The sequence below is a fragment of the Cucurbita maxima genome, unplaced genomic scaffold (assembly GCF_002738345.1).
Source record: "Cucurbita maxima cultivar Rimu unplaced genomic scaffold, Cmax_1.0 Cma_Scf00041, whole genome shotgun sequence".
Classification (NCBI taxonomy): Eukaryota; Viridiplantae; Streptophyta; class Magnoliopsida; order Cucurbitales; family Cucurbitaceae; genus Cucurbita; species Cucurbita maxima.
The window spans coordinates 758162-781515 of NW_019272057.1; the positions used below are offsets into that span (position 1 = coordinate 758162).

General features: G+C 37.5%; 5 protein-coding genes across 9 annotated transcripts; 3 read left to right on the top strand and 2 right to left on the bottom strand.

Annotated features, from left to right (window-relative positions):
* The first annotated feature begins 285 nt into the window (after window positions 1-285).
* LOC111469759 (CSC1-like protein At3g21620) lies at window positions 286-7191 on the top strand. Of its 3 annotated transcripts, none has more exons than XM_023115173.1 (13): window positions 286-516; window positions 604-787; window positions 950-1292; window positions 2272-2418; window positions 3117-3252; window positions 3442-3543; window positions 4052-4171; window positions 4254-4334; window positions 4420-4760; window positions 4852-5097; window positions 5188-5512; window positions 6398-6631; window positions 6716-7191. In XM_023115173.1, the coding sequence occupies exons 3-13, from the start codon at window positions 979-981 to the stop codon at window positions 6974-6976; spliced, it is 2307 nt and encodes a 768-aa protein (XP_022970941.1). In that variant the 5' UTR covers window positions 286-516; window positions 604-787; window positions 950-978; the 3' UTR covers window positions 6977-7191. The 3 variants fall into 3 exon arrangements, with proteins under 3 accessions (XP_022970941.1, XP_022970940.1, XP_022970942.1); XM_023115172.1 differs by having other exon boundaries at window positions 286-473; XM_023115174.1 differs by having other exon boundaries at window positions 286-473; window positions 955-1292.
* A 691-nt stretch (window positions 7192-7882) lies between these two features.
* Window positions 7883-12283, top strand: LOC111469768 (condensin complex subunit 2). The gene is made up of 13 exons (XM_023115190.1): window positions 7883-8280; window positions 8424-8522; window positions 8969-9086; window positions 9488-9561; window positions 9637-9697; window positions 9778-9978; window positions 10093-10379; window positions 10498-10642; window positions 10736-10989; window positions 11094-11124; window positions 11231-11370; window positions 11564-11671; window positions 11926-12283. Exons 1-13 carry the CDS (start codon window positions 8011-8013, stop codon window positions 12121-12123), a joined length of 1986 nt encoding a protein of 661 aa, XP_022970958.1. The 5' UTR covers window positions 7883-8010; the 3' UTR covers window positions 12124-12283.
* Window positions 12284-12451: 168 nt separating this feature from the next.
* LOC111469880 lies at window positions 12452-15215 on the bottom strand. Of its 2 annotated transcripts, XM_023115344.1 has the most exons (3): window positions 14868-15215; window positions 13533-13556; window positions 12452-13083 (listed from the first exon to the last, which is right to left on the bottom strand). In XM_023115344.1, the coding sequence occupies exons 1-3, from the start codon at window positions 15076-15078 to the stop codon at window positions 12740-12742; spliced, it is 579 nt and encodes a 192-aa protein (XP_022971112.1). In that variant the 5' UTR covers window positions 15079-15215; the 3' UTR covers window positions 12452-12739. The 2 variants fall into 2 exon arrangements, with proteins under 2 accessions (XP_022971112.1, XP_022971113.1); XM_023115345.1 differs by lacking the exon at window positions 13533-13556.
* Window positions 15216-15925: 710 nt separating this feature from the next.
* Window positions 15926-19175, top strand: LOC111469795. 2 transcript variants are annotated; one of them, XR_002714920.1, is made up of 4 exons: window positions 15926-16448; window positions 16955-17976; window positions 18245-18462; window positions 18888-19175. XR_002714920.1 is itself a non-coding variant. In XM_023115222.1 (3 exons), the coding sequence occupies exons 1-3, from the start codon at window positions 16128-16130 to the stop codon at window positions 18408-18410; spliced, it is 1509 nt and encodes a 502-aa protein (XP_022970990.1). In that variant the 5' UTR covers window positions 15926-16127; the 3' UTR covers window positions 18411-18570. The 2 variants fall into 2 exon arrangements, 1 of the variants encoding a protein (XP_022970990.1); XM_023115222.1 differs by lacking the exon at window positions 18888-19175 and having other exon boundaries at window positions 18245-18570.
* Window positions 18777-23039, bottom strand: LOC111469760 (cellulose synthase-like protein H1). Its single transcript, XM_023115175.1, has 9 exons — window positions 22777-23039; window positions 21944-22262; window positions 21735-21860; window positions 21431-21547; window positions 20862-21071; window positions 20431-20542; window positions 20173-20351; window positions 19537-19887; window positions 18777-19425 (listed from the first exon to the last, which is right to left on the bottom strand). Exons 1-9 carry the CDS (start codon window positions 23037-23039, stop codon window positions 18877-18879), a joined length of 2226 nt encoding a protein of 741 aa, XP_022970943.1. The 3' UTR covers window positions 18777-18876.
* Between the last annotated feature and the right edge of the window lie 315 nt (window positions 23040-23354).

Sequence of the window (23354 nt, forward strand, 5' to 3'; positions counted from 1 at the left end):
TAATATATCTAAAATTTCTTTAATTAAAAGGTTAGGAATAGTGATTTTTTTTTAATAATATATTGACTAAATTGAAATTAGAAAAAAAAATGATAAATTTCAATTAAAAAAGTACATGAAAATAAGAAGAATCAGAACCGTCCATTAGAGATCGAACGGCGAAGAAGAGGTGAGAGAGGTAGCCCAATAATTTCAAAGAAGGAGCCGTTAGAGTAAATGGACAGAGTGGTGTGCGGGCCTGTCGTCTCCTTCCTTTCCTTCGATTAAATGCAAATGTCAATGACGTTTGGTCACCCTATCATAATCCACAGAAGATAACAGGTAAAAGATCAAAAAACAGAAGCTGCCGAAAATCAAAAGGGTCTTAATCCCGGTTTTCCCGTCACCATTTTCAATCCTTTGACGTACCCTTTTCAATCAATCACCGACCCTGTCGCCCTTTTCGTTTTGTTTATTGTTTTCTCAAATTTCAGGTGCGTGCATGAGATGTGAGCATCAAGTATTTGCACCTCACATGTCTGACACTCTCTGATTTCTTCTTCTTCTTCCTTTTCCCCCTTTTGATCCTTTCCCATCTTCTCATCGTGTTATTCATTTTTTCAGAATCTTCACGTTGTTTGCACTACTGGGTACCTTTTTTTATTGATGTTCTTGCCTGGAATCTGCCTGTTCATCTCGATTTCAACGTTTTGGGGAGTTTTTGGCTCATCTGGACTGAAGCAGTGAGTATTGGTGATCTGTTGTGGAAGAGTTTGAGTTGAAATCGTAAAAAGAGAGTGCCCAAATTGTGAGTTCTCTGGATTTGTAAACTGGGTTTCTGTGGATTTGTTGCTATGTTTTTAACCTTTTGGGTTATTTTCATTTGATTATCGTATTGAGTTTCATGAACAATCAACTCTGCGGTGACCTATTTTCTTTTCCTCTTTCTTCTTGATGGGTTTTTGTGCAGATTAGTAGATTTTTAGTTGAAGAGGATAAATGGCATCCATCGCGGATATAGGAGTTGGGGCAGCCATTAACATTCTTAGTGCTTTTGCGTTCTTTATAGTATTTGCTTTACTTCGGATACAGCCAGTGAACGATAGGGTCTACTTTCCCAAATGGTACATTAAAGGCTTAAGAGGAAGTCCATTGTCTAATGGTGCAATGGTAGGCAGAATTGTGAATTTGGATTTCAGATCATACTTGAAGTTTCTGAACTGGATGGTTGCAGCTTTGCGAATGCCAGAACCCGAGTTAATCGATCATGCCGGGCTCGATTCTGCTGTTTACCTGAGGATTTACTTGTTAGGGTAATTGTTTATCTTCTTTCTCAGTAGTTTGTAGTTTGCCATGGGAATATTCCTACTGCACTGTTTCTTGACTGTCCAGGAGATTTTTCTTGTGAAAATAAGATAGTGGGACTCTGTTGAGAACTAAAGAGAATAATAAAAAATAAAAAAAAAACTTCCCTGCTAGGAAATACGAACCTCCACCGTGGTATGAAATTGTCCACTATAAGCATTAGCTCTTGTGACTTTATTTTCTTGTTCCCCAAAAGGCCTCATACAATGGAAATGTATTCGTTACTTATAAACTCGTGATCAACCCCTTAATTGGCCGATGTGGGAATCCTCTCCCAACCATCCTCTCCTTGAACAAAGTACACCATAGAATCTCTCCTGAGGCCTATGGAGAGCCCTCGAACAACCTCCCCCCTTAATCGAGGTTCGACTCCTCTGAAACTCTCGTACTATTGTTGTTCGACATTTGAGGATTCTATCGACATGGCTAAGTTAAGGGCATGACTCTAATACCATATTACGAATCACAAACATTCACAATGATATGATATTGTCCACTTTGTGCATTAGCTCTCATGGCTTTGTTTTTTGGTTTCCCCAAATACGAATGGAGATGTATTCTTTACTTATAAACCTGTGATCAACCCCTTAATTAACCGATGTGGGACTCCTCTTCCAACCATCCTCAACATTCCCAATCTGGTTTCATTGATTTTGTCTATCCACCTTAGTTTCTTTAAATTTTAATTGCTGAGAATTTGATCAGTTGTGGGATAACGGGGAGTTTGAATTGAATCCTTAAAAGTCATACCAATTCGGAACTTTAACTTTTATATGTTACAAACATGATAGGTTTTCCTATACTTCCATATGTTTCCCTATATTCCTCATCTCCTTTTGTCAAAAGTTAATACTTGTGTGGTATTTATCATCTTATCATCTTCTTCATCGACTGAAATTTTAGCTTTTTCTTGCCATTGTGTTGCAGGCTCAAAATTTTTGTGCCCATTGCATGTCTGGCCTTCACAATCCTGGTACCCGTTAATTGGACAAATGGAACTTTGGAGCATTCTTCTTTAAATTACAGCGATATAGACAAGCTTTCCATTTCCAACATTCCTGTTGGATCACGTAGGTATGCAACAGAAGTTTTTTAAGAAACAATCATTTGGACATGCATGATTTTTCCTCCTCCTAAGTTGTCGGACAGTTCTCAAATCTTCAATCTCTTTCTTCATGCTCAATGGATTGCCTTTTCATTACTAATTTATCATAGAAATGAATTTGCGAGTCAAACAGAAATGGGTCCATCTGATAGAAATTTGTGAGGTCTCACCTCGGTTGGAGAGGGGAATGAACCATTCCTTGTAAGGGTGTGGAAACCTCTCCTTAGTAGACGCGTTTTATAACCGTGAGGCTAATGGCGATACGTAACGGGTCAAAGCGGATAATACCTGCTAGCGGTGGTCTTGGGCTGTTACAAATGGTATCAGAGCCAGATACCGAACGGTGTGCTAGTGAGGACGTCGGGCCCCTAAGGGAGGTGTGGAAACCTCTCCCTAGTAGACGCATTTTAACAACGTGAGACTGACGGCGATACATAACGGGCCAAAGCGAACAATATCTACTAGCGGTGGACCATGCAATAGAACTTTCATTATGGAATTAAGAAATTGAGCTAGGAAGAGAATGATTTATACACTAAGTCGTAATTTTCTGGGATATGGGTAGTCAGATAATAAACATTGATGAATGAGCTGTAAACTTCTTAATTTCATCACCACGTTAGATCATAAAAGATGTTCTCATTTGCTTTTATATCACTTATTGCAGATTTTGGACCCATTTGGTTATGGCTTATGTCTTTACGTTTTGGACTTGCTATGTGTTGAGAAAGGAGTATGAGAATGTTGCTTTAATGAGGCTCCATTTTCTTGCGTCCGAAAATCGGCGTCCAGATCAGTTCACGGTACGATTGTCCCTGAATCCCTGATTATTATTAACCTCATTTTGGGGTGGCCAAGGTCTGAGAATGGTGCATTTGCTATACCTTTCTCTAAGCATTGAACTTAAATAAGCAAAACTTTTCTACGTACTAGTCATCAAGCTCGTTCAACTCGTAGTTAACATGTATGCTGACATCAGTTGTATGATGCAGGTGATTGTTAGAAACGTACCTCCAGACCCTGATGAATCCATTAGCGAGCTCGTTGAACATTTTTTCCTGGTCAATCATCCTGAACATTACCTGAATCATCAGGTCAAGATCTTTCCATGAATGATTCTATAAAAATGCCACTGATTAGATTTAAATATAAGAAATTTGGTTAGGATATGTTGAGGATTGTCGGGTGGAAGTTCCACATTGGCTAATTAAGGAGAAGATCATGGGTTTATAATTAAGAAATACATCTCTATTGGTATGAGGCCTTTTGGGGAAACCAAAAGCAAAACCATAATTCTTAATATGGTATGAGAGCCATGCCCTTAACTTAGCCATGTCGATTAAAGGGAGGTTGTTCGAGGGCTCCATAGGCTTCAGGGGAGGCTCGTGGACAATACCATTACGGAGGTCTGTGATTCCTTGTGATTCCCAACAGGATAGCCAACATATGATGGAATATCTGACCTCCTCAATTTCTCCAAGTTTTAAAAAATCGTTTCTGAGATATTGGTTTTGTCCTTTTCACAAATTGCACGAACATCTTCTGTTGAGTTATGATTTATGTGTTCCTGACACCTGCTGAAGTTCTTCATATGCTATGCAGATTGTTTATGATGCAAACAAACTCTCTAAATTGGTTGAAGAGAAGAAAAAAATGCAGAATTGGCTAGATTTCTACCAGCTTAAACGTTCTCGAAACCAGTCCAAGAGGGTCACTGTGAAGGTATTAGAGCTTTTGAACTCGAAAATTGGTAACTATTTGAGGTTGCACTACATGTTTCCTATTACTAACACCCTGTGGGCAGACTGGTTTTCTAGGTCTTTGGGGAGACAAGGTAGATGCCATAGATTATTACTCGTCCAAAATCGAAAGTCTATCAAAAGAAGTGAGTTACACAGTCTTTTACTCTTAGTCGGCGCGTTGATATCATTGAGATGTAATTTATATATTCTCGAAATGGTTACGTTCAGATACCACTGGAGATGGATAAGACAATGAATGATCCTAAATCAATCATGCCAGCAGCCTTTGTTTCCTTCAAATCTCGGTGGGGCGCTGCTGTTTGCGCACAAACTGAACAGTCAAGAAATCCGACCATTTGGTTGACAGAATGGGCTCCTGAGCCCCGTGACGTGTACTGGGATAACCTGGCTATTCCATTTGTTTCACTGGCAATCAGGAGGCTCATTGCTGGAGTTGCCTTCTTCTTCCTTACCTTCTTTTTCATGATCCCCATTGCATTGGTTCAGTCCCTTGCTAACATGGAGGGCATTGAGAAAACGGCTCCCTTCCTCAAACCCATTATTGAATTGTGAGTATCGTTTCTCTCCACGCTTGGCCCTCTAGTGCTTACTGTTCATGAAATTATCTTCTGAACATGAAACTTTCTAATTACAATGCAGGAAATTCGTTAAGTCGGTTATCCAAGGCTTTCTTCCTGGAATCGCTTTGAAGATTTTCCTCATCGTTCTTCCTTCTATACTGATGTTAATGTCGAAATTCGAAGGATTTATTAGTCGATCGTCTTTGGAGAGAAGATCCGCCACAAAATATTACATATTCCTATTTGTTAATGTGTTTCTTGGCAGTATAATCACAGGAACCGCATTCCAGCAACTTAATAATTTCCTTCATCAGTCTGCAAACGAGTAAGCCATCACTGATAATGTGGCAAATCACCTGCATAGCTGATTGAATTCTTTAAAGAATTTTCTGTAAACTAATTCAACTTTTTGCAGCATTCCGAAGACGATAGGTGTCTCGATTCCGATGAAGGCAACGTTTTTTATTACCTTCATCATGGTGGACGGTTGGGCTGGAATTGCTGCAGAGATTCTGAGGCTTAGGCCTTTGATAATGTACCACCTTAAAAACTTCTTCTTGGTTAAGACTGAAAAGGATAGAGAAGAAGCCATGGATCCAGGAAATCTGGAGTTCAACACAGGCGAGCCTCGAATTCAGCTTTATTTCTTACTCGGGCTCGTTTATGCTGTTGTCACACCTCTTCTCCTTCCGTTCATTGTTATATTTTTTGGATTGGCATATGTCGTCTATCGTCATCAGGTAAATCTATTTTTTCTAACTTCAGCTCTTTAGTTTGCTCCCCATGTTCCATTTTTATCTGCAAATAATGATGGGTTTGAACTTTATGAAATATGGGTACGGTTGTTGAGAGAGGAGTCCCACATCGGCTAATTAAGGGGTTGATCACGGGTTTATAAGTAAAGAATACATCTAAAATCTTTTGGGGAAACCAAAAGCAAAGTCACAAGAGCTTATGCTCAAAGTGGACAATATCAAACCATTGTGTAGGTTTGTGGTTCCTAACATCGTATCATAGTCATGCTCTTAACTTAACCATGTCAGTAGAATTCTCAAATGTCAGAGACTCTATGGTATACTATGTTCGAGGGGAGGATTGTTGAGGATTGTTGGGAGAGGAGTCCCACATCGACTAATTAAGGGTTGATCATAACCATGGGGAGGATTGTTGAGGATTGTTGGGAGAGGAGTCCCACATCGACTAATTAAGGGTTGATCATAACCATGTCAGTAGAATTCTCAAATGTCAGAGACATTTTGTTAAGGGTTGATCATGGGTTTATAAAGTAAGGAATACATGATGTCTTTTGGATTCTTCAAAAAAAAGCCACGAGAGCTTATGCTCAAAGTGGACAATATCATACCATTGTGGAGGTCCGCGGTTCCTAATAGTTACATAAATTGGTGCCATTAACTTCTTTGATATTCTCTATGAATCTCGGTCGTATTGAGACTATGCTCGTTTGAACACCGGGCCTATAATGAGTCCACTTGCATTGTAGTCTTTCATGACTGAATCGATCAAACCCATAGTTTTCTTTTTAGTGAACAATTTCTGTTCTCCCTTCAGCTGTATTTTTGAAGTTTAGAATCTGAATTTCATAGAACTTTCTCCAAACCTTGTAGATCATAAATGTGTACAATCAAGAGTACGAAAGTGCTGCAGCATTCTGGCCCGATGTCCACAGGCGTGTCATTGTCGCTTTAGTCGTTTCTCAGCTATTATTAATGGGACTACTCAGTACAAAAGAAGCTGCACAATCAACTCCCTTGCTCATTGCACTGCCAATTTTGACTGTATGGTTTCATACATTCTGTAAAGGCCGATACGAACCGGCTTTCGTTCGATATCCATTACAGGTTAGCACAGACCTTATCTCCCTGGTTGTTGTAGCTGAGTTTTAGCTGTTTCAGATCACTTCACCCTGTTGATTGAACTTGCAGGAAGCAATGATGAAAGATACATTGGAACGTGCAAGGGAGCCAAACTTGAACTTGAAAGGACTCCTTCAAAATGCATACGTTCATCCCGTTTTCGTGCACGACGAAGACGAAGTAGAAACCGAAACAGATTCTGAAGATTGGCAGAAGGAGCCAGCGCTGGTGCCAACAAAACGCCAGTCTCGAAGGAATACGCCGTTGCCGAGCAAGCTCAGCAGCCCCTCATCGTCCTCACGGTTTGAAGTTGATGAAGGAGTTTCATAACATTCAGAAGTGGTAAGCTTGCGCTTGCTTGTTGAATGGTGTATATTTTCACTTGGGAAGAAAGGGAAGGAGGTGGTCACTGTAACTGTAAATGATATGATGAGTTGGGATAGTGCAATTTTTTCTGTTCTTTCCTTAGGATTTTTTATAAATTAATTTATTATATGATAATCGAGTATTAGTGAGTTTAATAGAGATGTCTATGGGACGAGGTCGGGATGGCTTTCCCATATCTGTAAAATTCTCCATTTATTATTGCAAGGATTAGGTTTGAATTGGGTCGAGTAATTTTTTTTTAATATTATTTAAAAAAAAAAAACTTACTTATTTATAAAATTTCACATTAATAATTGAAATAGGATAAAACACAAACATAAAATATATTCACAGCTCATAGTTTTATTTTAAGTTGCTTAAAGTTGAGTTTAGATTGAATTATGAACTCTATTTTTGTTTTTGATAGAGTTGACCAGTAAAAGAAAGTTTCAACCCAAAAATTAACCTTACATTGTAAGAACCTAAACCTATTATTAGTAGATATTGTCTACTTTGACCGGTTACATATTGCCGTCAACCTCACGATTTTAAAATGTGTCTGCTAGGAAGTTTACACACCCTTATAAAGAAGGTGAGATCTTACCAACTTAGACCCAAAGAAACCTAACTTAACCCAATTGTTATGGTTTGGATTGGATAGTCTGTATTGTTCAAGTCATCGAGTCATTCATAGTTTAACTTTGAGCGGTTAAAAGGGCTTTTTGGACCTTTGCCAATCTTTTTTTTAATTGTGTTATGTTGGCTGGATTTGCAATTAGCCCTAGAAAGATTTAAAAAAAAAAATCAGCTTAAAAGGAAAAAAAGGGGAAATAAATAAACAAGAATAATTATTAGGAAAAGGGAAAGTATCCCGTTGGACAGGCAAATTTCAAATAGAGAAATGGAGGGAAAATCGTGTTTGTCGTTCAAGTTCTAGTTTCTGAAAGAGCTTCCCGACCCAATCTTTCTGAAGGTCCTTTCTGTGTTTGATTCTTCCAATGGCGGAAGCTCTAAGCCCTAATCCATCAATTGTGCAGAAGCAGAGGCGTCCGATGGCCTCTCAGTTGCAATCTCCGACGAGCCCCTTTTTCCTTGGCTCCAACGACGACCAACTCGAGCGCGCTCAAGCAAGGGCGGCACGCGCTGCAGCAAATCGCCGCAAGTCTATCGCTACCAATCTACTACCTCGCGAAGACCCCAATATTTTCCTCGACAAGCGGCAGATTCTTGAATTATTTCAAAATTGCATCAAACTCGCTAGTGAAAATGTGAGTATCTTTTTACATCTTAGCATTCTCCTTCTTCGGTACTTTCTTCCTTAGTTACTACTAAAATTACACTGTATAAGTACTCACACTAACTGGAATCGTAATTATTTATTGTGCTTTTCTGTTTGGTTTTATCGGTGCAGAAAATTAATCAAAAAAATACATGGGAGCTGAATTTAATTGACCATCTTACTGAGATTATTAAGGTTGAAGAAGAGGACACGGATACAAATTTTCAGAAGGTCGGTTGTGTTCTTCTGACTGATAATAGTCTGGTGAAAGCTGCTATTATTATTGTTATTTTTTTTAACGAATTTGAACAAGAATTGTTACTCAGAAAAAAAAAAAAAAAAGAAAAAAAGAAGCTTTGATTGCTTATTGTGATGATAGCATCAGTTAGCTCTGAGTTGATAAGTCCATGAGTAATCAGAAGACTGACAATTTTTGTGTGTGTGGTGTGTGTGTGTGTTTGTGTTTATGAGTTTAAACAGCAAGATCTGGAAATTCCTTGAGTAGAAAGTTCTCATGCTTCCCCCTTTTACAGAAATTTTAATCAAGCTCGTTCTGTTTTGTGGAATTAATTAATATCACCCCTTATTCTTGAAACAAAATGGGCGTTTCTCATCAATGATCAGGTTTATGGTCTTAAAATTTGGTCGAAAATGTTTGTATGATGTGTTGTCTTTAGGCAAGTTGTACTCTTGAAGCTGGAGTTAAGATCTACTCATTAAGAGTGGATTCCGTTCATTCAGAGGCATATAAAGTCCTTGGAGGGATGAACAGGGCAGGCCAAGAAAATGAGCAAGGTAAGCTTGTAAATCTCAAATTTTTTCCTCTTACTATAGTTTATGAGATTATAAAGAACGTCAATTGAGAATATGAAAGTTCTAAACTGAATACACAAGTTCATTTTCCAATAACAATCCCATTTCAAATTCAATATTATTTGGAAATTATTTATGTAATCCAAACTCAAGGACGTCAACCATCAACGTTCGCTGAACTTGCATAAAGCAACAGTGATTACAAATGTTAGCATCATACTATGTGCTCTGCCATTAGATTTCCATGTAAAATTGGCTGTGCTTAATTTCTCCACTATGTTTCCTTCATTTTCTTCCTTACCTCTTTTGGGTTTCTGGTTTGCAGGATAGTTTTGTATTTCATATTATTTGCTTGTCGTTCTGACATCTAGCTGTATTTTCAGAAACCATCATGCAGGAGAGAAATCTAGAAAGTGAGCAGGAGGGAGTTCATTTGAAAAAAGAGCAAGATAAAAAGGTTAGAAATCTGTTCTGACTAGTAAAATGAATATCTGTCTGGATATCTATGTTAACATATGTCTGTATTTGGCAGTTGTCTCCCTTGTCAACGCTCGAGTCATCTTTTGAGGCTCTAAATGTAAAGAAGTTTGATGGTGATCACACATCTAATGATTTCTTTCTGCTAATGATAGATGAGGATGAGGTTATGATTTGGTTTTGTCTGTTATGTCAGTGGCATTTACGGTGGATCCTCTTTATCATCAGACATCTGCTCAATTTGATGAGGGTGGAGCCAAGGGCCTTCTAATGAATAATCTTGGAGTATATGGTGCATGTAGGGTGCTTTTTGATTCAGATGAAGTGCCTGGGAAATGTATGTCTTGCGAGGATAGACATAATAACACTGATATGATCGATATCTCTTTTGCCAAAGGTTTGTGGTTGTTGATGATAACATCGCGTATATTTCATTTTTCACGTGTTACCCTGTCATGTGGTTCAAAATGAAAAAACTTAACTCTAAAGCATTTTCTTTTTGCTTCTGTAGATTGCATCGAGGAGATGGTGTTCAATATGCGAGTGAAGGATGAAATATCACCAACATTAAGGAATATAGTCAATCTATTTGATGAAGATAACAAACGACCTTTAGATTATTGTAGTTCAGCTCCGAAAGCAGCCGAGGAAGCTAATATGGATATTGATGTAGATGACAGATTTGATGGTGATGATTTTGATAATTTTGGCACTGCAAATTATGATAACGATGACCAAACAAGCATGGTTGATGATGGACCTGGTGGTGGAGATGCAGGTTTTCCAACTTACAATGAGGTAATTTTTTCGATTATTCATATTCATACAATTGGTTTACATTCATGTTAATTATGTAGCCTTGGATTAGGTATTTGAATAATATTGGAACTATTGCTAAAATCTTGAAGTATAACAGGAAAGTGTGTCCTCTACCTACCATAACCCTGATATTGAGGAAAGATCGGAGAAAGTTGATGAATATTTGATTTCATGTTTGGGTTTTACTTTAAGACAGAATGCTTGGGCAGGCCCCGAGCACTGGAAGTATCGTAAAACCAAAGGTATTGTTAAGGAAAATAGGGTTAGGTCATTTTGCAAATTAGCATTTTCATCTTCAGGACTTGTATGTTATGTAATATGGAATCTTACTGTAGGTTCTAGTGATGGTCCTACAGAAAATGGATCAGAAACGACGACTAAGAAAGCAAGAGCTAAGAAACAGGCAGAAAATGACATTGATTTCACAAAAGATTTGGAAAAAGAAGTTTCAGATCTCTTCGCACCTCCAAAAAATTCCAAAGCATTGTTGTTGCCTAAGAATAGAGTACCTTGCAATACTAAGCTTCCTGAAGATTGCCACTACCAGCCTGAAGATCTTGTGAAGTTATTTCTTTTGCCAAATGTAAAGGTAAATTTTGCCACTTCATTTCCATCTCGTTTGCTGTTCAAATAGGGAGCATCCCAGGTTTTAACTTTTTCTAAACTCTTGTGAAATAATTATTTTGGCTGCAGTGCCTTAGGAGAAGAGGAAGACAGCATTCAGGTACTATCTCTATGATATTTAGTGTCATAATTTTCCAATAAAGTTGATTATCCTTAGTGTCTAATTATGACATGCTAATGGACATTTTGGCGTTCCACATTTTTAGATGAACCATTGCAGCATAACGATGATTTTGAAACATCGCCATCCTGGGAAGATGATAATGTATTTGGTGGCCAATACGATGAGGGTGATGCTCATAGTGATGTGGAGGACTCAGATGCTCTTGTTACTCAGCCTCGCCAGGTTCATTTAATTTCACTAAAAATTTCATTTTGACCCATTGTGAATGATAATGAATCAGATGTATGAGGATTTAGTCTGTCTATATCTGGCAAAATGTAATTCATCTTCTGATGAATTTGTGTTTGGTAGGACTCGGTAAGAAATTAAAGATGCAAAGATATTTTTCTTGATTGTTTCCTCCTTAACGGTACAGGTTAACAAAATTGAAGTTCAATACGACAAAACATCTAAGCAAGTTGATGTCCAGGCATTGAAAGAAACACTCTGGTCCCATTTACAAGAATCTCAAACGGATGCCCAGGTATCTTACTAAACTTAACTTGATTTGAGGACATTTTAGTATGTGAACAATACACGAACTTCCCAAATAATTTGAAGACATTGATAATTGGATCTATCATCTATGAGTTGAGTTAGGGTAGAAATGAATTGTAGAATTCCAACTTGGGTATAATTCTTTTTAAAGTTCATCTTTTATCATTGTTATTACACAATCACACACACACAAGTAATCCTGTGAATGGATAAATTCTAATCCTGATATGTCCTTGAAAGGGTGACGATGAAACAGTATCTTTCAAGCAAATTCTTGCCACCTTTCCAGATGACTGCAGAGCTGCTCAAACCATCAATGATATCTCGCCCCATTTGTGTTTTATATGCCTGTTACATTTAGCTAACGAGCATGGGTTAAGTATAAATGGCTATGACCACTTGAACGATCTCACTATTCACTTTGGTCGTCAAAATTGATTCAGTATAATACTTGTGAAACTGTGTACCCCTTCGTTTTCTACAGGTTGTAATTTATCACTGTATCATGTACTAGGCTGCTGCCATTGATGGTGCCATTTAGTCGGAATATATTGTTGTAGAAATTTGAATCAAGAAATTCCATTTCCTGCTTTACTTTTGTTTATGCTCGTTCTTTTTCTGTTGTAATTATAAGCTTAGTTTATAAAGTTCGTTCAGATAATTTGTTAATCGTTCTTTATGTCAAGCAATCTCTTTGATCTCTTGTACGTTCTTTATGAACAAAGATGATATTTAATCGTTCTAGGGACAAGAAGTTAGATGAGTTGTCTAACCTACTGTTCTACCAAATATTGAAACAGCCCATTAAGCATCAAAGAAAAATTTGCTAGATAACCTTGCCCTGCCAAAGGTTTTAGGTCCTAATCTCTTGGAGGGAAAGGAGAGGCATCTGGTTGGTATCTTTTCCATAATATATCACTATCTTTCATGTTCATACAAGTGGGAGTTTGAAAAGAAACCTAAGTGGGATATGTAAAAAGAAAAACCTGGGCTCCCAGTATAGATTAATCAAATTCCAAGCTACTGTCAAAGCACCTGTTTAGCATCGGGTCATTCATGAAGTTTGAACGATATCACGAGCAGCATGTGACATGACAATGTCGTCTCTCCATCCTCTTTGGCGAGCCCTATTCTCCCATAATGCTGTTAGCTTCTTCTGTGAAGCTAATGTAGCTTCAGCTCTTTCCCTTGCTGCTTCACATGTTTCCATGCCTGAATTGCACTTGTCTGCTTCTTTCTGATATTGAGATGTCATCTTCTTTGCTTCCAGAAGAGATATGTCAGCGCGCCGATGACGTTCCATGGCTTTGGCTTCCCTCAGCTTCAGTTGCTCGGACAACAACTCTGCAAAACTCTCTTCTGTTTCCTCATTCATGCCAGAGTCATGTTTCACACAATCTGTAAGAATGGAAACAAAGAGAGAACTCATTCTATGTTACTAAAGAAATAGAACATCTACATAAAAAACAAGAAACCAATAATGCTACTTAGCAAGTGGCAATCATATCACTTCATTAGTTACATTTGTTGCTGATATGATATGCAAATTTGAGACCATAAGACATCATTTGATGTAGCAATTTGAAATACAAAAATAAGAGGGTAAAACTTTGAGCTTGATTCTACTGGAGCAAGACGATCATGCTAGTAGTAGCTTGTAGTTCTTTTCCTCTTTCCTAGTAAAAATATTGGGCAAATTCTAAGAATTTTCCTTGATTAGACATGAGTATGAGAATCAGTACAAATTCAAGAACAGAGCAAAAAATTCTTGCAAGAGGATGAGATTTTCTACAATCTATAATATACAAGAATAATCATTTATCCAAATTAGCGTAAACAAGACTAACCTCTAAAAGTCGTGTTTTCAAACTCTGCAAAGCAAGCAAACCAATTTAAGAATCAGTTTTAAGATAACCCATTGCAAGGGAAACTAAAAGAATGAATACTCTCACAGTGTCAACATAAGGCACACAAGCTTGTGGACAATGAATATAGAAAAACAACAACCATCACTCTGTCACAACAGCCCAAACCCCACCGCTAATAGATGTTGTCCGCTTTGACCCGCTATATATCGTTGTCAGCTTCATGATTTTAAAACACGTCTACTAGGGAGAGGTTTACACACCCTTATAAAGAATGTTTTGTTCCCCACTCCAACCAATGTGGGATCTCACAGCTTCAGAATTGAATACTTGAATACTTACAAATACATACGAGAATACTTGAATACTTACAAATAGCATATGAGAATACTTGAATACTTACAAATAGCATAGCAGAACACAGCCAAAGGAAAACCACATGAAGTAAACATTTACTGATTACAAAGATGTAATGAATGTGGGTTTCAAACCAAATCAAGGTACTACGAGTACTACAAGTTTGACTCCAAGCATTATTCTACCTTTAGTTTCAACATCAATCGACACCGAGCAACAAGATAGCTTCGGCACTAACGAACATGTTGAATGAAACTGTCTCTTATCAAAAAATAAAAATAAAAAAATTCTTAAGCAAGAACTTCAAACATTCAAAAGTAAGTCTCTACTCCATATCAGTACAACAGATAACAGAATATTCTTTGCAATATTTTGTTCTATTTCTTGTTTTGGTAAGGATACAAGTGAAGCTTGTAGAATTTAAACTCTGGATAAAGACTTTAAATCAAACTAGATTTAATCCTCAAACCTTAACATAATTTGCAATGATAACACAAATAATAAAAACAAAATAAGATTGAAGTCCAGCGATGGCAGATTTGAATATAGAAAAGCTGAAACCATCAATGGCTAAAAGAAGATAACGGGTGGGAATTCGAACCTACAAGCCTTTTAAACGAAGCAAAATGCATTTACAGTTCAAGTTGGCTAAAGTATTATTGTTCCATGGCAGCACAGTGGAGCATAAAATACTTGTTTTTGGCATTTGAGACCAAATTCACTATTAACATGATCCTCCTCGATCAAGGAGAAACAGAATCAAGCAACTGAAGAATTTTCAGCTAAAAAAAGAAAAGAAAAGAAAAAGGTAGCAGTCGTCTAAACTTTTGGCAACATGGAACATGAGATCAAAGAGGAAATCAGAAAACAAAAGGAAAGGACACAAAAGAGCGGAAAGAAACTAGATCTGCAAGAATATGATGCCTAAATCTAGAGTATTTCATTTCCGGACAAACTAACCATCAGTGAAGGCGAAGTCAGTCTGAGAAGAACAGTCACAAAAGCAAGGTGGACAAGTTGAGGAATAGGAAGAAGAAAGAACAGCCAAGCCCTCCATGAAGTGCCAGTAGAGAGGCGGACCCAAAATGTAAGCAGCTATACAGAGAGCTATAAAACCCAATCCCACCTTCGTCAGTCCTGGAGAGCACGAACCCGCCGGCTTCACTGCCATTCCTAGACCTTTCTGTATCTCCTCTACTTCTCTGTGTGTGTCCAGAAATGAGAAATGGAAAATGGAAACGAGCTCGTTGGAGAAGATGAATTACAGAAGGAAAAGCGGAATGGAAATCAAACGCAGTGGGGATTGGGGAAATCATGAAACTCATCTAAATTATAATTTTAATATATATTTTTTGAAATTTTAGTTTCAAAAACTTCAAATTTTATTTTAGTAATTAAAGAATAAATAATCAAAAATATTTAATATATATATATATATATATATATATATATATATATATATATATATATATATATATATATATATATATATATATATATATATATATTTATTGAAGTATAGCGCTCATTGACATGTTAGGGAGATGTTTTTACACTTTTAAGAAATATTTAGAGAGATTTACATACAAATGTTTCGTTCTCCTCTTCAACTAATGTGGGATCTCATAATTCATTCCTTTTAGAGTCTAGTGTTATTGTCTTACAATCCATCCTTTTTGGGTTCAGTATTCTCTCCCATCCATATAAGATTTCACAATTCACTCCTTAGGGTTCCAGTGTTCTCGTCACACAATCTATCCCTTTGGGAATCTAGCATCCTTATTGGCACACGGTTTGTTGCTTGGAGCCTATCGCTATATTGGTATACCACTCTGCATAACTTTGATATCATTTATAACAACTCAAATCCACTGCTGATAGATATTATCCGTTTTAATCTTAAGTATCACAGTCTTTACCTATTAAATAAACGTGATTGTGGATAAATTTTTATCTCTAAATCCAAACGAATCTCTAAGAAAAAGAAAAGAAAAGAAAAAAAAAAAAAATCCTACCAAGTCGGAAGCCGCGACTTCTAATAGCGAGTTCTTCATTCCACGATACGCTGCGTTTTGGACATTCTCTCCGTAGTCTGTACCGAAATGCCATCCTCTCCGTCACCGAGAAAGGAATCGATCTTCATTATCGAAATCCACACAGGAGCCAAACTCTGTCGCTCACACTAGCCGGAGACACGCCGAACACCTTTAAACCCTCTCAATGGCGTTCCAAATCCCTAACGATCTCATCAAACAACTTCAGATCTCACTTCGAAATGAAGCCAAACTCTCCTCCTACGACCCTCACGATTCTTCACTTCCTAATCTACCGTCGCTCCATGAAACAATTGCTAAGCTCGACCCTTCGCCGCCTTATCTTCGTTGCAAGCACTGCAAAGGAAGATTGCTTAGAGACTTGAAGTCATTTGTTTGCGTTTTCTGCGGCAAGGAACAGAACACGGAGGTCCCTCCAGACCCTATTAATTTCAAGAATACCATCGCTTGCCGTTGGCTGCTTGAGTCCTTGGACTTGGATGGATCGGTAGGTTCTACTATTTTGTTAGGAATCTTTAGATTTTGTTTTGCCCTTGTATATTTGTTAAGATTCGTGTCGGAATAGGGAAAAGTTCAACTTCAGTTTCTCCTGTTCTAACGTAGGCGCTTGTGTATTGTATGAGTTACTTACACATTTCTCTAGGGAAGATTTATTGCGAAAAATTTGTCGCCGATTCTAAAATGCTGCATCAGTTCAAATAGACTGTAGGCTTGATGGAAAACTTTGGTTCTAGTTTCGGAGAAAAATCTGTTAGAATTATAAAAGCTTCTGTTCTTGCATGGATTTACTATCTTAATTCTAATGCTCATGGTTGTGGTATTCATGGAGTTCATCTGTGAATTCATCTGAAATGGATAATTTTCAAAGTTGATTTTAGCACGAAAGTAGTTTCTGCATTTAGGTCAGTAGGATTAGATTGTTGATTGATGTTGTTGCATGCCTGGGATTCTTACGGGCTGATCCTCTGAAATGTATTTGGAAATCTTTTGCAGGAGATGGTGGGGCATATGGATTTGAAGGAATCAAACCGAGGAAAATCAGCTGAGGAGTTTCCCCTCACTGATCTTCTAGATTTAAAGATCAGGTGGCCTGAATCTGAAAAAAGGGGGCTCTCAGACAATACTCTGGCTCCAAGTAAAAGTACCTTGAATTTGGCTGAAGTTGATCTTGACAACTACTTTTCTGAGGAAAACAAAGACACTACCTTAAAAGTATCAGATGAGCCACTGAATCAACAAATTGATGGTTCTGAAAGAAAAACTTTTCAGGACAATGTAGATCTTAGTTTGTTTGGAAATGTTCAATCTTCTGAGACAGCGACAAGGATCAATGAACATGAGAGTAGTGATTCCTTTTCTGGTTGGGAGGCAAACTTTCAGACTGTTAACTCTGCAACTTCTCATAATAATTCTAAATCAGTTGATCCTTTTGCTATTTCTGGGGTCGATATTTCTTACTCTTTGGAACTAACATCTGGACACCAGAACAAGTATAGAAGTGGAGAAATAGAAGAAACAAAAAACCCCTCTTCATCAATGACCAGTGACTGGTTTCAACAACAAGATGATTTATGGAGTAGTTCAAACCATGAAACCATTTGCACGCCTGAACAGGTCGACCAAACTGGATTTGATGGAAAAACTGTAGGGACTGCAGATTATTCTTCATCAGCAAGTGTTGATTGGTTTCAAGATGATCAGTGGCAAGGAGGGAGCAAAAAGCCTGATGATAATAGTGATTTCAAGGATGACGACTCAGCGGATGCTTGGGATGATTTTACTAGCTCAACCGGCATGCAAGGCTCTTTGGATAATTTCGGGAAAGATATTGTTAATAACATTGTGCCAAAAGTCGATGAAATATCAGAAATAGATTTCTTCAGCACAACGACCTCGAAGGATATTAATTTTGGAAACTTTTCTCAGCCAAATTTATTTGTGGAAGCCTTCCCCAATTTGAATGGTGGTACATCAGAAGAGAAGGCAACACGGCCCGATGCTTCTGATTTAAGCAGGTATGTACAAATTAATCAAATATTGTTATAAGGCAACTGAAAATACAATATTCTTACAGTTGACGCCATGGCTAGGAGGTTCCCTGTTTTCATATTCCTCCTTATGCCCCACTAAAATTGTTTGGTCATCAAGTCTGGTTTAGACTCTCCATCAATCGTCACTCATTCATGCAAATGCATCACTCCCTTCAAGCTTTCACTTATTATTTTTCTTTTTTAAAACAATCAGCCAACTTATTCCATACCTTTTACATTTTTCATGTTTTAGGATGAGTGAAGAGAACGGGAAAAGTGGAGAAAATTCCAAAGCTACGAAGGAAATTCAGGCTTCATCCGCTCCAAGTTCAAATTTAGATGACGTACAGATGATGATGGCGAAGATGCACGACCTTTCTTTTATGCTCGAAAGCCATCTTTCAATCCCACCAAAGTGATGCATCTTTAGTTCTTCTTCTGAAGAGTACGCGCTGCCACTGAGCTTTTCATGTATTTTCCTTTCCCTTTTCCTTTTTAAATCTGTTGCAGCGTAGTGTTGGTTATAACTGAAAATGCATTCTTTGATTTTATTAAATGGCCATATGCCGTTGTTGCCAATTGCAGACATAACACTAACATACTGCCGATTCACATGACTGACATACTCCTTTCAAACTAACATATACCCTCCATTCAACATAAATCCTCTGTATTCCCAGATGACTGTTTTATTCATTGAATAAATCTGTATATGTGACATAAGTAGACAGCCCCTGGAGCCACCGCAGGTGACTTTACAAATAGTAAATAGTGGGAGTCCAATATTTGCCATTGTGAGTCAGTCCCTTCATAAGGATGATCATAGGGATAAAACTAACTTAGCTTGAAGACAGAATTTTAGTAACTGACCAAAATTTATTCATTTCACTTTGTAGACATTCGACACAAGTATACAAACAAGAAAGCCAAAGCACTGGATTTGAATAGGGTGGACCATGGAAGCCCATAGCTTCCCTTTGCAAACATCCCCTTCAAAATTGGCCAGAAGCATAAAACCAACCACACACTGCATGTCACCTCACCCACCCCAAACTCTTGACGGCCTGGCTGTGTTCCCAAGAAACCGATTGAAAGTGCCGCTAGTTGAATCATCATAATGGTTGTGATTGGCACAAACATTGGGGACTCATCAAATGTGAACCGACCCAAATCTCTATCACTACTCTCTGTGTCATCACTAGAAGAAGCTGACTCCTTTTTTGTTACCTCGAACGTCGTCTCTGATAGTCCTAAAATCTTCAAAAGGACAGCCACAACTCCAAGCAAGCAAGAACACATTGACTTAATCATATCCATTCTATGGTTATTCCACCAGGCTCTTATGGATTGGTCTGTTTCGATGTACCCTAACATCTGTCTTAGGACGAAAAGGATGAAAAGGAGCAGAGGTATGCATATTACTGGTTCCTGTACCTGCATTGAGAAGGCCATAGTTGGTTACCTCAAATTTACTTAACAAGTCTTTAATGAAACTTGAATATCTCTGATTTTTTAGATGGTGTAGAGATTGTATTGTATACTTACCTTGGGCAGAAAATGAAAGTTGGCTATTAGACAAAATGCTGGCAGAAGAGCGTAACATATCTCTGGAATAGCTTGAACGCTCGTCAGGTACATCCATAGATAGAACATACGTTGCCTAAATTGGAGCTTATCAAAGAGAGCAGTGGCAATGGGGGAGTTTCTGCTAATTAAGGTTTCAAGTAGCCCTGTGGTTGCTCTCTTATGATGGTTTAATGGAATTGGGCCGCCTGAGGGTGCACATCCTAGGAAGGCTGGTGGAGTTGGTGTAAGGTATGCAGATTTCCATCCCTTTTTATGGATCAACATCCCTGTCAAAACGTCCTCCACTAATGATCCATATTGCCAACCCACCTAAGGACCAATCAGCAATTATTAAAGTAAACTAAGGTGGAAAAGCAATCAGCAATTATTGAAGTAAACTAAGGTGGAAACCAACAATTCTTTGTGTCCCAAACTAATAAATCCAGCCCAAATAAATTGATAACTAGGTACGGTTTTGGGTTGAGTTGATCAAGTTCTTCCGGTCGTCTATAGAAAGGTCGTCGATTTTTTCTATCTTCTCAACTAGATTTGGTGTAGAATCAACTATCTTGAGCTCATGAAAATTAGAACCAAAAGCATTATTTGAAAGCTAACCTTGGAACCCCAACAAGAATTGTGTTCATAATCAGCAGTAGCAACTTCATGTGTTGCTTTGATCGTGTCGGCTAGACAATTTGGATAATCTTCGACGCTTCTTAGAACTCGAGTAGCAGAGGTTACGAAATCTTTTGAATTCCCAAATGTTTTATATAACTCATCATCGTAATATTTCTCTGCAAAACGATTTGATATGAACAACATAAACACAAAAAGAAACAATAAAAAAAACCAGATTGTAATAAGGTTGATTACCATTAATATTAGCTTCATTAGGTGATTGACCGTACAACACTTTTCTTCTATGAATACATCCTGTTCCCATGTACGCAGGCCCTTGAATTCCTGCCATTCCACGCATCGTGAGCTGCAAAAACAACATAAAATTTTCTAAATATTAATTAACAAAATTTATAAGAAAATAATTTTGGCTAAATTAATAAAAATACCTTAAATTTTTTGCTTTTTAAAAAAATATTCATAAATTTTCAAAATTTTTAATAATACCTTTAAATTTAAGTTTAACATTTTTCCGACTATTTACAAAAAAATAATAATAATAATAATAATAATAATTAAAAGTTTAAAAGAATTATTAAAACTTTTGTAAGTGATATGTAAGGATATTTTTTTAATTAATTTGGCCAAAAACTTATGAAAAATAAATGAAAAAAACAAAAAAATACCTGCATTGTGATAATCCATTGGTTCCCAAAGGGATCATCTTGGAGGCCATTATAAAAGCATTGAGGAAACTGAACAAATGCATACTCTCCCTTGATTGGGTCTTTGAAGAGACACATTGCTTGTAAAATAATGTCGGGATTATTCACAAACATGTCGCAGTCTAAGTTCATCATATAAGGAGCATTTGTCATTAATCCTGATACTCTTGTCTGCATAATAAATAAAATAAATATAATCTCGTTAGTAAATATTGTCTGTTTTGCATCGTTACATATCACAGTTAGGCTCACAACTTTAAAATGTTTTGTTCTACTCATAGCCTCACTGTTTTAAAACCATCTACTAGAGGGAGGTTTCTACACCCTTCTGTTTCGTTCCCCTCTTCAATTGATGTGGGATCTCACAGCCTCACTATTTTAAAACGCATACTAAATAGAGGTTTTCACATTCTTATAAATAATGTTTTATTTCCCTCTTCAACAAATGTATGATGTCACATCCTATTAGAGATTATATATATATATATTCTTGGAGAGGGGAATTTAGCATAAGAAAAATGTGAAATTACCAAAACATTCATAGCTCCAGCTTTGTTATGGTGAGTGATATTTGGTCTCTTCTCTCTCGATACATAGATCAAATGAGGCAATCCATCTTCAATATCTTCCTTGTTCTCCCATATCACCTACCAATTTCATAACATTAATCAAAAATAAATTAAACATTCAAATCGGTGTGTGACATCCTATTACTTCCACAGGGGTTGAAAACATCATTTAAAAGAGTGTGAAAACCTTCCTCTATTAACTCTATTAAATCCATATGCCAAAGTTTATAGAGACAGCAAAAAAGACAACATTCTAACTAATTACCTTAATTATTGGAGAATGATTCTTTGGTTTAGTGTGGGCGAAATCTTCCAAGTCTCCCACAAGATCGCTGAATGTGAAGCTTTTAGCGGCGTCCTCAATCCTCTGGTTCAGCGCATCGTATGCGTCCTTTTTACGCACAAATATAAACCATTTTTTAATTTTTATTTAGATATATATATATAATGAATTATGTTTCAAATTCTGGTTACCTTCATTCTCCTCCACTCGTATTGAAACTCCGGCGACCCAGCTAAGGATAAGTCGTCGGAGAAATATCTAAACGGAGCTCTTACTTCGACCCTATAGTTCTTGCAAAACGGCACCCAAATTTTAGCAAATTTAAGAGCTTCAGACAGTGAATAATATGTGAGTGGCGAACAGCCGTCGTCGGAGACGTAACAAGCCAGTTTATTGGCCGGATATTCCACCGCTAACAAAGACAGCACCGTGTTTATCGTGATTATCGGCGGCTCCAGCCCCGGATCCGCCGTCGTAATGAAAACGTCCACCCGAGGAAGCTCCTTCACTCTGTAAAAATATATATATATATATAGAGAGGTTTATAAGTGAGGTAGAGTATCTTCATTGTTACGGAATTTTTGTGGGAAAGCTTAAAGCAAAGACATTAGAAGTTATGCTGAAAGTCAACAATATTATATTATTGTGGAGATTTGTGATTCCTAACATTGTAAGTCGCCATCGTATCAAAGTTATGCCCTAAACTCTTGGCCATGCCAATAGATTGACGAATCCTCAAATGTTAAGCAAAGTATCGTGAGTCTTGAAGGCATAATAAAAAAGTAACTAAAGTATCGAACAAAATGTGTATTTTGTTTGAGGGCTCAGAGAAAGGAGTCGAGTAAAGGCTTATCATGTAGTACTTTGTTTTAGGGGAGAATTGTTATTGGGGTGAGTCCCACGTTGGCTAATTTAGTAGGAGATTATGAATTTATAAGTGAGAAATACTATTTCCAATAAGAGTTTATGTTCCGTGTAGACAAAAATAAAAAAAAAACAAGATGAAAAGGGGGTTAAAGGTTACCGTTTGAGGAGGCGTTGGGGATAGGTTTGGTAATGGACGGGGGTCCAAGTGAGATTGGCGGTTAGAGCCCAGAAGAAAGCGAACCAGGACTCGCAGAGGAAGGCAATGGCGTAGAGCCAGCAGAGCCCATGGGTGCGCACCAGAAGGAGCCGGTAGCCGAGCAAGGCAACCAGGAGCAAGAAAATGGTGATATCCAAAGCTCGTTGCAAAGGCCTTTGAAGTTCGACCTTTTGGTACAGAGAAAGAGCGTTGGGTTCGGCCATTGGGAAACAGGAAGACTCTGGAAATTCTTATCTTTATTTCATGGCATTTTATAGGGAAATTAAAAAAATAATAATAATAATAAATAAATAAATAAATAAAAAAGGGAGAAAAGAGTCAAATTCGTTGAATCCGACAAAATTTTCTGTTAGATGCCAGATTGGCATTTCGACACTTGCCATTTCGTGGGGATCAAGGAGGTTTCAAATATGGTCTCCACAAGAAGTGTTCAAATTTGCTTTCAACCATATTTTTGTTTTTTTTTTTCAAACTTGTGATTAATTGGAATACCAAAATAAAGACTTTTTTTCAAAAGG

Coding starts and splice junctions, on each gene's coding strand:
- LOC111469880 (XM_023115344.1), bottom strand. CDS start 15,078: ATGGCAGTGAAGCCGGCGGGTTCGTGCTCTCCAGGACTGACGAAGGTG. Junction 13,557..14,867: donor TGACTTCGCCTTCACTGATG/GTTAGTTTGTCC, acceptor CTTGCTTTGCAG/AGTTTGAAAACACGACTTTT. Junction 13,084..13,532: donor TGAAAACACGACTTTTAGAG/GTTAGTCTTGTT, acceptor CCATTCTTACAG/ATTGTGTGAAACATGACTCT.
- LOC111469768 (XM_023115190.1), top strand. CDS start 8,011: ATGGCGGAAGCTCTAAGCCCTAATCCATCAATTGTGCAGAAGCAGAGG. Junction 9,087..9,487: donor AGGCCAAGAAAATGAGCAAG/GTAAGCTTGTAA, acceptor CTGTATTTTCAG/AAACCATCATGCAGGAGAGA. Junction 10,380..10,497: donor GTTTTCCAACTTACAATGAG/GTAATTTTTTCG, acceptor GAAGTATAACAG/GAAAGTGTGTCCTCTACCTA.
- LOC111469795 (XM_023115222.1), top strand. CDS start 16,128: ATGGCGTTCCAAATCCCTAACGATCTCATCAAACAACTTCAGATCTCA. Junction 16,449..16,954: donor CCTTGGACTTGGATGGATCG/GTAGGTTCTACT, acceptor AATCTTTTGCAG/GAGATGGTGGGGCATATGGA. Junction 17,977..18,244: donor GATGCTTCTGATTTAAGCAG/GTATGTACAAAT, acceptor TTCATGTTTTAG/GATGAGTGAAGAGAACGGGA.
- LOC111469759 (XM_023115173.1), top strand. CDS start 979: ATGGCATCCATCGCGGATATAGGAGTTGGGGCAGCCATTAACATTCTT. Junction 5,513..6,397: donor ATGTCGTCTATCGTCATCAG/GTAAATCTATTT, acceptor CAAACCTTGTAG/ATCATAAATGTGTACAATCA. Junction 6,632..6,715: donor TCGTTCGATATCCATTACAG/GTTAGCACAGAC, acceptor TTGAACTTGCAG/GAAGCAATGATGAAAGATAC.
- LOC111469760 (XM_023115175.1), bottom strand. CDS start 23,039: ATGGCCGAACCCAACGCTCTTTCTCTGTACCAAAAGGTCGAACTTCAA. Junction 22,263..22,776: donor CCCCAACGCCTCCTCAAACG/GTAACCTTTAAC, acceptor ATATTTTTACAG/AGTGAAGGAGCTTCCTCGGG. Junction 21,548..21,734: donor ATCATTCTCCAATAATTAAG/GTAATTAGTTAG, acceptor TGAAATTGGTAG/GTGATATGGGAGAACAAGGA.